Source organism: Lotus japonicus, chromosome 5, assembly GCF_012489685.1.
Source record: "Lotus japonicus ecotype B-129 chromosome 5, LjGifu_v1.2".
Classification (NCBI taxonomy): Eukaryota; Viridiplantae; Streptophyta; class Magnoliopsida; order Fabales; family Fabaceae; genus Lotus; species Lotus japonicus.
The window spans coordinates 59,110,446-59,123,403 of NC_080045.1; the positions used below are offsets into that span (position 1 = coordinate 59,110,446).

The window sequence follows — 12,958 nt, forward strand, 5'->3', positions numbered from 1 at the left end:
TGGAAAATGAGTTTTCAAGGAAAAATCTCAAGTTGGAAGGGACTCTTAGTTTCCCATGGCATGCCTCGTTGCCCAAATGGTTTCCCTATGCTAAGGTGTCCCCGTGAGATGTCATGGCAAAATTAGAGAATTCTAGCCCCGATGATGGATTTCTCAAGCCTAAATTATGCAAATTTAGGTAGAAAATGAGTTTTCAAGGGAAAATATTAAGTTGGAAGTGAAACTCTGTTTGCCAAGGAATGCCTCGTTGCCCAAATGGTTTCCCGATGCCAAGGTCACCCCGTGAACTCCCAAGTAAAAATTTGAGAATTATTTTCCCGATTAGAGATTTCCCAAGGCAAACCTATGCGAAATTGGGTAGAAAATGTGTTTTCAAGGGAAAAACTCAAGTTGGAAGGGACTCTTTGTTTTCAATGGCATGCCTCGTTGCCTAAATGGTTTCCCTATGTCAAGGTGCCCCCGTGAGATCTCATGTCAAAATTAGAGAATTATTGCCCCAATGATGGATTTCTCAAGCCTAACCTTTGCAAATTTGGGTGGAAAATGAGTTTTCAAGAGAAAATCTCAAGTTAGAAGGGAGTCTTAGTTTTTCATGGCATCCTTCGTTGCTTAAATGGTTTCCCTATGCCAAGGTGCCCCCGTGAGATCTCATGTCAAAATTAGTAAATTCTTGACCCGATGATGGATTTCCCAAGTCTAACCTATGCAAATTTGGGTGGAAAATGAGTTTTCAAGTGAAAATATCAAGTTGGAAGGGAAACTTGGTTTGCCATGGCTTGCTTCTTTGCCCAAATTGTTTCCCTCTTCTAATGTGCTCTCTGAGCTCCCATGTCAAAATTTGGGATTTCTTGCCCCAATTATGGATTTCTCAAGGCTATAACCTATGCGAATTTCGATGGAAAATGAGTTTTCAAGGAAAAATCTCAAGTTGGAAGGGACTCTTAATTTCCCATGGCTTGCCTCGTTGCCCAAATGGTTTCCCTATGCCAAGGTGCCCACGTGAGATCACATGTCAAAATTAGAGAATTCTTGCCCCGATTATGGATTTCTCAAGCCTAAACTATGCAAATTTAGGTAGAAAATGAGTTTTCAAGGAAAAATATTAAGTTGGAAGTGAAACTCTGTTTGACAAGGAATGGCTTGTTGGCTAAATGGTTTCCCTATGCCAAGGTGACCCCGTGAGCTCCCATGTAAAAATTTGAGAATTATTTTCTCGATGAGAGATTTCCTAAGGCAAACCTATGCGAAATTGGGTAGAAAATGAGTTTTCAAGGGAAGATCTCAAATTGGAAGGGACTCTTAGTTTGCCATGGCTTGCCTCTTTGCCCAAATGGTTTCCCTATGCTAAGGTGCCTCCGTGAGCTCCCATGTCAAATTTAGAGAATTCTTGCCCCGATGATGGATTTCCCAAGGCTAACCTATGCGAATTTGGGTGGAAAATGAGTTTTCAAGGGAAAATATCAAGTTGATAGGGAAACTAGGTTTGCCATGACTTGCCTCTTTGCCCAAATGGCTTCCCTATGCCAAGGTGCCCCCGTGAGCTCTCATGTCAAAATTAGAGAATTCTTGCCTCGTTGATGGATTTCTCAAGGCTTAACATATGCAAATTTGGGTGGAAAATGAGTTTTCAAGGGAAAATCTCAAGTATGAAGGGAAACTTGGTTTGCCATGACATGCCTCGTTGCCCAAATGGTTTCCCTATGCTAAGGTGTCCCCGTGAGCTCCCATGTCGAAATTTGGGAATTCTTGCCCCGATGATTGATTTCTCAAGGCAAACCTATGCAAATTTGGGTAGAAAATGAGTTTTCAAGGGAAAATATCAAGTTGGAAGGGAAACTTGGTTTGCCAAGAAAAGCCTCGTTGCCCAAATGGTTTCCATATGCCAAGGTTCCCCCGAGAGCTTCCATGTCAAAATTTGTGAATTATTTTCCCGATGATAGATTTCCCAAGGCTAACCTACGCGAATTTGGGTGAAAAATGAGTTTTCAAGGGAAAATCTCAAGTATGAAAGTAAACTTGGTTTGCCATGACATGTCTCGTTGCCCAAATGGTTTACCTATGCCAAGGTGAGCCCGTGAGCTCCCATGTCAAAATTTGGGAATTCTTGCCTCGATGATGGATTTCCCAAGGCTAACCTATGCGAATTTGGTTGGAAAATGAGTTTTCAAGGGAAAATCTCAAGTTGGAAGGGAGTCTTAGTTTTTCATGACATGCCTCGTTTCCTAAATGGTTTCTCTATGCTAAGGTGCCCCCGTGAGATCTCATGTCAAAATTAGAGAAATCTTGCCCCGATGATGGATTTCCCAAGCCGTTAATTTGGGTGGAAAATGAGTTTTCAAGGGAAAATATCAAGTTGGACGACAAACTTGGTTTGCCATGGAATGTCTCGTTGCCCAAATGGTTTCCCTATACCAAGGTGCCGCCGTGAGCTCCCATGTCAAAATTTGAGAATTATTTTCCCAATGATTGATTTCCCAAGACAATCTTATGCGAATTTGGGTAGAAAATGAGTTTCGAGGGAAAATCTCAAGTTGAAAGAGACTCTTTGTTTTCCATGGTTTTCCTCGTTGCCCAAATGGTTTCCCTATTCTAAGGTGCCCCTGTGAGCTCCCATGTCAAAATTAGAGAATTCTTGCCCCGATGATGGATTTGCCAAGGCTAACGTATGCGAATTTGAGCGGAAAATGAGTTTTCAAGGGAAAATCTCAAGTTGGAAGGGAAACTAGGTTTGTCATTGCTTGCCTCGTTTCCCAAATGGCTTCCCTATGCCAAGGTGCCCCCGTGAGCTCCCATATGAAAATTAGAGAATTCTTGCCCCGTTGATGGATTTCTCAAGGCTAACCTGTTCAAATTTGTTTGGAAAATGAGTTTTCAATGAAAAATCTCAACTTGAAAGGGACTCTTAGTTTTCTATGGCTTGCCTCGTTGCCCAAATGGTTTCCATCTTCTAAGGTTCCCCCGTGAGCTCCCATGTCAAAAATAGAGAATTTTTGCCCCGATAAGGGATTTTTCAAGGCTAACCTATGCGAATTTGGGTGAAAAATGAGTTTTTAAGGGAAAATCTCAAGTTGGAAGGGAAACTAGGTTTGCCATTGCTTGCCTCGTTTTCCAAATGGCTTCCCTATGCCAAGGTACTCCTGTGAGCTCCCATGTCAAAATTAGTGAATTATTGCCCCGTTGATGGATTTATCAAGGCTAACCTATTCAAATTTGTTTGGAAAATGAGTTTTCAACGAAAAATCTTAAGTTGGAAGGGACTCTTAGTTTCCCATGGCATGGCTCGTTTCCCAAATGGTTTCCCTATGCCAAGGTTCCCTCGTGAGATCTCATGTCGAAATTAGAGAATTCTTGCCCCGATTATGAATTTCCCAAGGCTAACCTATGCAAATTTGGGTGGAAAATGAGTTTTCAAGGGAAAATCTAAAGTATGAAGGGAAACTTGGTTTGCCATGACATGCCTTGTTGTCCAAATGGTTTCCCTATACTAAGGTGCCCCGTGGGCTTCCATGTCAAAATTTGGGAATTCTTGCCCCGAAGATTGATTTTCCAAGGCTAACCTATGCAAATTTGGGTAGACAATGAGTTTTCAACGGAAAATATAAAGTTGGAAGGGACTCTTAGTTTTCCATGGCTTGCCTCGTTCCTTAAATGGTTTCCCTAAGCTCAGGTGCCCTTGTGAGCTCCCATATCAAAATTTGAAATTCTTGCCCCGATGATGGAGTTCTCATGGCTAACCTATGCGAATTTTGGTGGAAAATGAATTTTCAAGGGAAAATCTCAAGTTGGAAGGGAAACTTGGTTTGCCATGGCTTGATTCGTTGCCCAAATTTCTTCCCTCTGCTAATGTGCTCTCTAAGCTCCCATATCAAAATTTGGGATTTCTTGCCCCAATGATGGATTTCTCAAGGCTAACCTATGCGAATTTCGATGGAAAATGAGTTTTTAAGGAAAAATATCAAGTTGGAAGTGAAACTTGGTTTGCCATGGAATGCCTCCTTGCCCAAATGGTTTCCTATGTCAAGGTTTCCCCGTTAGCTCTCATGTCAAAATTTGAGAATTATTTTCCCGATGATAGATTGCTCAAGGCTAACCTATGCGAATTTGGGTAGAAAATGAGTTATCAAGGGAAAATCTCAAGTTGGAAGGGACTCTTAGTTTGCCATGGCTTGCCTCGTTGCTCAAATGGTTTTCCAATGCTAAGGTGCCCCCGTGAGCTCCCATGTCAAAATTAGAGAATTCTTTCCCAATGATGGATTTCCATGGCTAACCTATTCGAATTTGGGTGGAAAACTAGTTTTCAAGGGAAAATCTCAAGTTGGAAGGGAAACTTGGTTTGTCATGGCTTGCCTCGTTGCCCAAATGGCTTCCCTCTGCCAAGGTGCCCCCGTGAGCTCCCATGTCAAAATTAGAGAATTCTTGCCCTGTTGATGGATTTCTCAAGGCTAACCTATGCAAATTTGTTTGGAAAATGAGTTTTCATGGAAAAATCTCAAGTTGGAAGGATAATCTTGGTTTGCCTAGACTTGTCTTGTTGCCCAAATGATTTCCCTATGCCAAGGTGAGCCCGTGAGCTCCCATGTCAATTTTGGGAATTCTTGCCCCGATGATGGATTTCCCAAGTCTAACCTATGCAAATTTGGGTGGAAAATAAGTTTTAAAGGAAAAATCTCAAGTATGAAGGGAAACTTGGTTTGCCATGACATGTCTCATTTCCCAAATGGTTTCCCTATGCTAAGGTGCTCCCGTGAGCTTCCATGTCAAAATTTGGGAATTTTTGCCCCGATGATGGATTTTTCAAGGCGTTATGCAAATTTGGGTAGAAAATGAGTTTTCAAGGGAAAATATCAAGTTGGAAGGGAAACTTGGTTTGCCATGGAATGCCTCGTTGCCCAAATGGTTTTCCTATGTCAAGGTGCCCCCGAGAGCTTCCAGGTCAAAATTTGAGAATTTTTTTCCCGATGAGAGGTTTGTTAAGGCTAACCTATGCGAATTTGGGTGGAAAATTAGTTTTCAAGTGAAAATCTCAAGTTGGAAGGGAAACTTGGTTTGCCATGACATGCATCGTTGCCAAAATGGTTTCCGTATGCCAAGGTGAGCCCGTGAGCTCTCATATTAAAATTTGGGAATTTTTGCCACCATGATGGATTTCCTAAGGCTAACCTATGCGAATTTGGATGGAAAATGAGTTTTCAAGGGAAAATCTCAAGCTGGAAGGGAGTCTTAGTTTGTCATGGCATGCCTCGTTGCCTAAATGGTTTCTCTATGCTAGAGTGCCCCCGTGAGATTTCATGTCCAAATTAGAGAATTATTGCCCCGATAATGGATTTCCCAAGCCTAAGCTATGCAAATTTGGGTGGAAAAAGAGTTTTGAAGAGAAAATATCAAACTGGAAGGGAAACTTGGTTTGCCATGGAATGCCTCGTTAGCCAAATGGTTTCTCTATGCCAAGGTTCCCCCGTCAAAATTTGAGAATTATTTTCCGGATGATAGATTTCTCAAGGCTAACCTATGCGAATTTGGGTGGAAAATGAGTTTTCAGCGGAAAATCTCAAGTTGGAAGAGACTCTTGGTTTGCCATGGCTTGCCTCATTGCCCAAATGATTTCCCTATGCCAAGGTTCCCCGTAAGCTCCAATGTCAAAATTTGAGAATATTTTCCTCTATGATGGATGTCCAAAGGCTAACATTTGCGAATTTTGGTGGAAAATGAGTTTTCAAGGGAAAATATAAAGTTGGAAGGCACTCTTAGTTTGCCATGGCTTGCCTCATTGCCTAAATGGTTTCCCTAAGCTATGTTGCCCTCGTGAGTTCCCATATTAAAATTGGAAATTTTTTGCCCTGATGATGGATTTCCTAAGGCTAACTATTACATATCTTCTGAAGGGTGGTTCAGTGCTCAGCTTCAACAATATAACTATGGTCTTGTTGTTGCAATCCTCTAGTGGATTTGGAAGTGACGTAATAATCATTTTTTGATACTCATGCTTGGCCTATTAATCATGTTCTCTGGCAGATCTTGGTGGAAGTGCAGGATTTCAAACGGCGGGGTAGGCCAACGAACACTATTGCAAAACACAGGGAGACTTCAATCCATGGTAAGGTGCGATTGAGTGTTTATGGTAGTTGGATTTAAGTTCATGGAGGATGAAGGGATGTGGTGTCCTTCATGATCATAACAGAAGTTCGATATCAGGCTTCTCATGGGACGAGGACCATTTTCTTGTTGAGCTTCTCACTGTAGAGTCAGGCATGTTTGGGAGCTAGGAGATAAAGAGGTTGTTTGTGAGTTTGATTATTTGGAGGTCATGTAAATCCTCACTAGTACTAGTGACATTTGTAATTATTGGCTACATGACATAATTCTCAAGATTAAGAATATGTTGAGTTGGAAATGGACTTTTACTTTATCTCATTTCACTTAATAAGGTTGCACATGCTTCGGTCAAGCAAGCCATTCAAGAAAGTTCTCCTTTACATGTTTGAGAGTTCTCTGCTTCCGGCAGTGGCGGACCAACCACAGGGCTTGGTAGGTCCAATGCCCTGGTTCAAAGAAAAAAAAATAAAAATCTCTTTGGACTAGGTAGGTTTTTTGGCAAAAAAAAAAATTTAGAGAAAAGGCAAAATTTAAAGGAAGGCAAAGTTTAGGGACTTAATCAAAAAATTTGCCTAGGCTTCCTAAAATTTCTAGTTCCGCCACTGGCTTCCGGTGTCATTCATCTTCTTTGTCAAGACTTATTTATGTAAATAAAAGTTGTATTGTGATTAAAATGAAATAAAAAAATATTTTTATGAGTTATTTAAACATTTCTTAGTTTACTTTTTTTAATTAAACCACCCAGTATCCGGTCACCCTTAATAAATTTGTAAGTAGATTAACCTCACAAATGAGGTTTGTGAGACAAATTGTATGTGAACATAATAACCGTCAAACAAAAAGAGAAACAGCACGCAAAATTTCAATGTTCACATTCTTCCCCATTTGCAGGGCAGGATAGTACAGTGTTGAAAACGAATTAATGAAGCATGTAAACAAATTTACAAAACCAACGCAATATTAATTTTGCATTGGCCTTTTATTTATATATCTTGTAGCATAAGTGCATAGCAGAAAGAGGTGAAATTCAAATGAGATACATGAATACTTTTATTTTTGCCAACTGAGGCATTCAAAGTTGAAAGGGAGCACCGAAGTAGTAACAAATTACACACTCAGAGTACACAGACAATTACACTGCAGATGCAGACCACAACAAAACAATCATGAGCAAACTAGATCAGTTGATGAAGTTCCTGTCAGCTGAAGAGGACCTGCAGCTGCATTCCACTCCATAGTGTCACTGCAGTGCCTGTCTTTTGTTGTGACCACTGGTAGCTGGACTTGAACAACATCAGAGTTCTCTTTAATGGACAGTTTTTTAGCAGCAACACCCTTTAGCCTGTATCTCTCAGCTCTTGAGCCAATCACTTGGCCTAAGATTGATGCTGCAATAGTAAATGCCATAGCTGATTTAGGCATTAAGACAGTCTTCCTTAGCATTCCTATGAACGGAACAGCTGCATGGACAGCAGCAAACCAGGAGGGCGAAAATTTCTCTGTATGTTCTCTCCATACGCCTAAGGGGACATTAACTGCCATGCCCAGCATCCCTATCACAAGAACTTTTGTCGGCAATGTTTGAGGGCGGAGGTTCTTTGCAAACGCAGTGCGTGCTAGAGCTGCCCGGGCCGCAACTATTGCTTCAGGGCACTTTATTTTTATGCCTGGAGGAGGCTGAATAACCTTTGCAACAAGGGGAAGCACATTGCTGACTGCCCGGAATGACTTTGCAATTGGACAGTTTCCATTTTGCAGCCACTCATTGCTTGCTGCCTCATGCTTTGAACCATCCTGAATATCAGATAAAAACACATCAGGGACACTGAAAAAGTAACCCAAGTCATGACTGAAAGTTGTACTGTGCTTTAAAATTTTTAAAAAACACATTTCTAGGGGCCTTTTACACCTGTACGTTTATTGTTTTGCAACAAAGTTTCAATTTTTAAAAGACAGAAGACAAAAACTCGAGTTTTGAAAAACAGTTCTTATTTCAGTTTTCAAAATTGAATTCCCAAAACATGTTTATGTTTCTGTTTTTAGTTTTTAAGTCTCACGTCTTTTAGCTTTGAAAACATATCGCTCTAACAGTTTTTATTTTCTTTCCTTCTTCTGAATAACAGGTTTTCAAAATTGTTTTTCAATTCAAAAAACTAATAAGGCATTCAAACAAGCTCAGTGGTTTGTCTTCAGATAAAATCTTTCTTTAGAATTCCCCCTTTAAAAAGAGAAAAATGGAAATTCAAGTTAGTAGGCCAAAACATGTTATTTATAATTTTAAAACCTTCACTAGAGAATGTATTCATAGAAGATGACTTGGCAGTGACTAGAACAGAAGACTGAATGTACTGCATACCTTTGATGATTTGGATTTTTTTTGCTGGTTCTTCCACTTCTCAGAAAATGCATCAAAACTGAAAGGCCCGCCAAATCCAAATGAAGATAGGCTAATAGTTGCTGCCTTTGCAGCCAAAGGATTGAAATGGGATTTGGGAAGCTCAGACTGTACTTTCTCTGAATGCTGGAAAGATCTCCCAGACAAGGGGACTACACCATCGCTCCCATGGAAAAGCCTAAATGACAAATCAAAATTCGGACCATCTTCAAAAATTGGACCTTTAGCTCCACCTCCACGCACCTGTGTAAGACAGATTGTAAGTATGTGGATTTCTATTTAAGAGTAATAACAGAACAGGAAAATAGAAGCTTAGTTTACAATGCACATATTTTAAGCCTTCCTTTGGGATTAGATAGATGTAACGTAACTATGTAAGAAGAGCAAGATATGATAGTCATCATTCTAAGATAAAATGCTAGGTGACATCAAAACCCATACATACAAGATGGAGAAAAAGATAAAGTGTGAATCATACTAAGAAGGAAAACTTACAGGCATTGAGAAAGCCAACGGTGAAGAGAATGAGAAGCTAGTAGGCTCATTGATGTTCCTTAAGAATGGACATCTAAGGATAGAGTCCTCGTTAATGTCTCTAGTAAAGAAGTCCATTCTTCTGCTTCAAACAAAAAGACCTGCAAAAAGAGGCAAATCATAATAAATAAGAAATACTTCATAGAATTGTGCTGTGGAGGATCCAGTAAGTCCAATCTTCAGATTTAAGATAAACAAAATCATATGAAAATTTAAGACAGATTAAATTTCTGAGATTCTTCTTGCATCTAAAACCAAAGGTAAAAGCACACACAAAGATGAACTTCATACCAAGGACCTGTGAAGTCTACATCAGGACTCAAAGCCTAATATTGAACCAATGTGATAGATATATCATGGAGCAACATTAAACAATTTCTCTGATTTTTCCAGTCCAGATAAAGAGAAAATAACTCTAAACTGGACAACACTTGAACATAACACTCCCCACCCTTTCTCATTGAATCAAATCAATTAGTGACTGACTAGAGATTATTGAAGCAAGTTGAGCATTGACCCACTTTCCAACTTGCATTAATTCACAACTGTACATGTTAAATCTATTAACCTCAGATCCCTTCCATCCCCACAATCAACCCAAGGCCAAACCCCATCAAATTTCCAGTATTCAACCTCCTACCAAACCCATTCTAAACATTCACACAATAAATGAAAAAACAAGCAATTCAACTCCGACCCATCTAATGAATTTCCCAATCCAATTCGAAACAGACGGCAAAATCAAAACTTTTCAATCAACCAGGAAACCCCCAAAATTAAAGAAAAAGAAACAATTCATTACAGAAAAAGGGGGCAAATCACGCAAATTGAGAGATAAAGAACTGGATCCAAATTGCATCAAATCAGAGAATGAAACAGCACAAACAGTACAAACAATCGAAGAAAATTCAAGAAAAAATCACAAAATTGAGGAATTAAATGAAGAATCAAGAACAGCAGATACCTTTCGGAAGAGTGCAAGAGGCACACGCCAATGTAGAGAGAGAAAGAAGAGAGAGAATGAGAAGAAAGCAATGGAATGAGAGAACGTGGTTGGTGAACGCCAATGGTAAGGTAAACAACACAACACTATCTATCAACAACTACACAATGAAAGAAAATAATGAAGAAACCAATTTCATTATTTTTATTTTTATTGAAAAATTGGTTTGAAGAGTCAATTCAATGCACACGCCAAAGCAGGCACAGCCAAAGTTGAATATGATTTTAGGTAAGCATGATACATATGGGGAAATTTTGTTTCCATTTATATTATTTTAAAAGGGTTAAACATCATATTAGTCCCTGTTTTTGTATCGCCGTCTGATCTAGGTTCCTCGCCGGAAAAATTATTATAAATGGTCCTCATGTTTGAAATCTTTTTGGAGCGGATCCTCGCCGGAGGTCGGAGTTCCGATGAATGCTTAAATGGCATGCTGACCGGGATCAAAATGCTTATGTGGATTTAAAAAAAAAAAAAAAAATTACACATCATAAAATTTAAAAAATTAAAAAAACCCAAACTACCCCAAATTAATTAATTAAAATTAAACTTATTAAGTAAAAAATTAAAAACCCCAATTCTCCTAATACTTATTTTAATTATGTCAAAACATCATCTTTCATTCTTCTTCATACTTGCTATTGTGAAACATGGAACAAAAGGACAAAAGAATTCTTTCTAATTGTCGATAGGCTAAACTCCATTCAATTTGTGCTGGTGAATGAAATCCCAAATTAAAACTTGCTATCGATTCATCTATTTCATGGTCCTTGGTGAATCTAATTCAGTTATAGCAATTCCCTGCACTGACACAATCAAAGCCATCAAATTTGTCTTCTGCACTTTCCCAGCATCCAAACAAGATATGCAGAACCTGTGCAGATGGGGAAAATCGCAAACCATGGGTGCGAACGGGTACCTTGGTGAGTCCAAACGAATCAAAATGAGAGAGCCCTCAACCTCTCCTCTTCCTCTTCGCACGACAGAGCCCTCAACCTCTTTCTCGGCCTTCGATTCACATTTCACAGCAACACCAAGCGGTTGTTTGGTCTGGGTTCTTCTGGGTTTTTCTTCCATGCTTTTCATCTTCTCCTTCTCTCATAAACTCAGATCCAAACTTAGATTGGGGGGGATTTCCGTTGGGGGTTGGGGTTTTGGTTTGGTTCCGATTACAGGTGGGGTTGGGGTGGTTCCGATTGCAGGTGGGTGGGGGTTGGGGTTGAGGGGGTGTGGGTGCGGGTGAGGGTGAGGGTGAGGGTGGGTGAGGCCGTGAGTGAGGTTGCAGGTGGATGGTAGAAGATGATGATGATGATATTCTGGAAAATGATTCTGAGTTAGGGGATGGAGAAGAACTTAGATATGAACCCTAAATTGGTAGGGATAATTGAGAATTTGGGGTTAATTTGTGGAATTGAAATTAATCTGGGAAGGAAATGAATTTGTTAATTAATTATGTTTAATTTTAGTTAATTAGATTAATAAAGCTGACATGTAATTTTTTTTTTTATAATCCACGTCACCTCATTAAACCCAGTCAGCATGCCATTTAAGCACTCGCCGGAGCTCTGACATCCGGCGAGGATCCGCTCCAAAAATATTTCAAACATGAGGACCACTCACAATAATTTTTCCGGCGAGGGACCTAGATCAGACGACGACACAAAGACAGGGACTAATATGATGTTTAACCCATTTTAAAATGATAACATAGGTTTCACTTTTAAGAAAAAAAGATAAGATAGGTTAGGGATCAACCTTAAGGGTGTAATTTATCTTTTCAATTTAAAAATAAAATAAAATAAGATAGGATTAATTTTTTAATGTATTTAATTTGTTTTGTGATTTTAAGTCGGGTAGAATCATTATGAGTGATAAAGATCTTTATATTAAATATTTATTGTAGCTGCACTTACTGATACTCGAATGTGAGACCTTAGCTTAAGGAGAGCAACCAGTTAATCTTTTCGCTTAGTTAGATTGGTTTTGTTATTGAATAATTGTGTTTTTGCTTTCATTTAAAAAAAATCATATTTTTTTATCTTTATTTAGTAAACTTTATGCTTTTGTTTGGATAACTTATAGTCTTATATATGTTTATTTGATCCAATAGAATTATTTAGTAAATTAGCTTGTAGTGACTTCAAAAAAAAACTTGTAGTTTTTTTTGAAACCGTACTTTAAAACTTATACTTATTTTTTATCTCCTTATATGATTTCTATTTTAATAATTTTTTATCTTTATAGTTAACAATGACTACTTTTTCATTTTAAAAATTTCCCTAATTAAATTTCATGAACGCTTTGTTAATTTTTACAGGTACATTGAAAAGATAAATTACACCTTTTAGGGATTGATTCTCGGATCTTTTCCTCCCCCAGGGGCGTATCCAGGATTTTCTTGTTGGGGGGCGAAATATTAGACTAAAAAAATCTTCATTGAATATTATATAAACTTTAAATAATAAAAAATTATTCAAATACAACTCTTCGTTCTTTCATAGTACTAATTCTATCTATTATTGTATCAACATAGATTTTTTCAACAATTTCTCTCTCGATATATATAACCAATAAATTTCAGAGAAAATCATCTTCAATTTTGTTGCGAAACCTAGTCTTAACCACTTTCATTGTAGAAAAAAGATCGTTCTGTAGATGTGTTGAAACAGGGAGTGTCGAAACAAGTGGAAATATTGTTGCTTTTTAAGTTCCAACTAACTTCTGGTAAAACTTGGATAAAGTGAGAATTTTTACTAAATTATGATCTCGGGAAACATCGATAATGTCTTAGTTTGAACGACAAATTTCTTTTTTTTAGCTAAGAAAAATACCTATAGTCGGTGACATTCTTAAAATTCTTGGGGGGGCGATGACCCCTGCATGGCCCTCCCTGGATACGCCCCTGTCCTCCTCAACTAATATGTACCTCTTGA

The 12,958-nt window shown here is 38.7% G+C and overlaps 1 protein-coding gene across 1 annotated transcript; it reads right to left on the minus strand.

The window, feature by feature from the left end:
* Positions 1 to 7,033: 7,033 nt before the first annotated feature.
* On the minus strand, positions 7,034 to 10,224 carry LOC130717890 (uncharacterized). Its single transcript, XM_057568287.1, has 4 exons — positions 9,987 to 10,224; positions 8,984 to 9,123; positions 8,450 to 8,731; positions 7,034 to 7,887 (listed from the first exon to the last, which is right to left on the minus strand). The coding sequence occupies exons 2-4, from the start codon at positions 9,098 to 9,100 to the stop codon at positions 7,258 to 7,260; spliced, it is 1,029 nt and encodes a 342-aa protein (XP_057424270.1). The 5' UTR covers positions 9,101 to 9,123; positions 9,987 to 10,224; the 3' UTR covers positions 7,034 to 7,257.
* Positions 10,225 to 12,958: the final 2,734 nt, after the last annotated feature.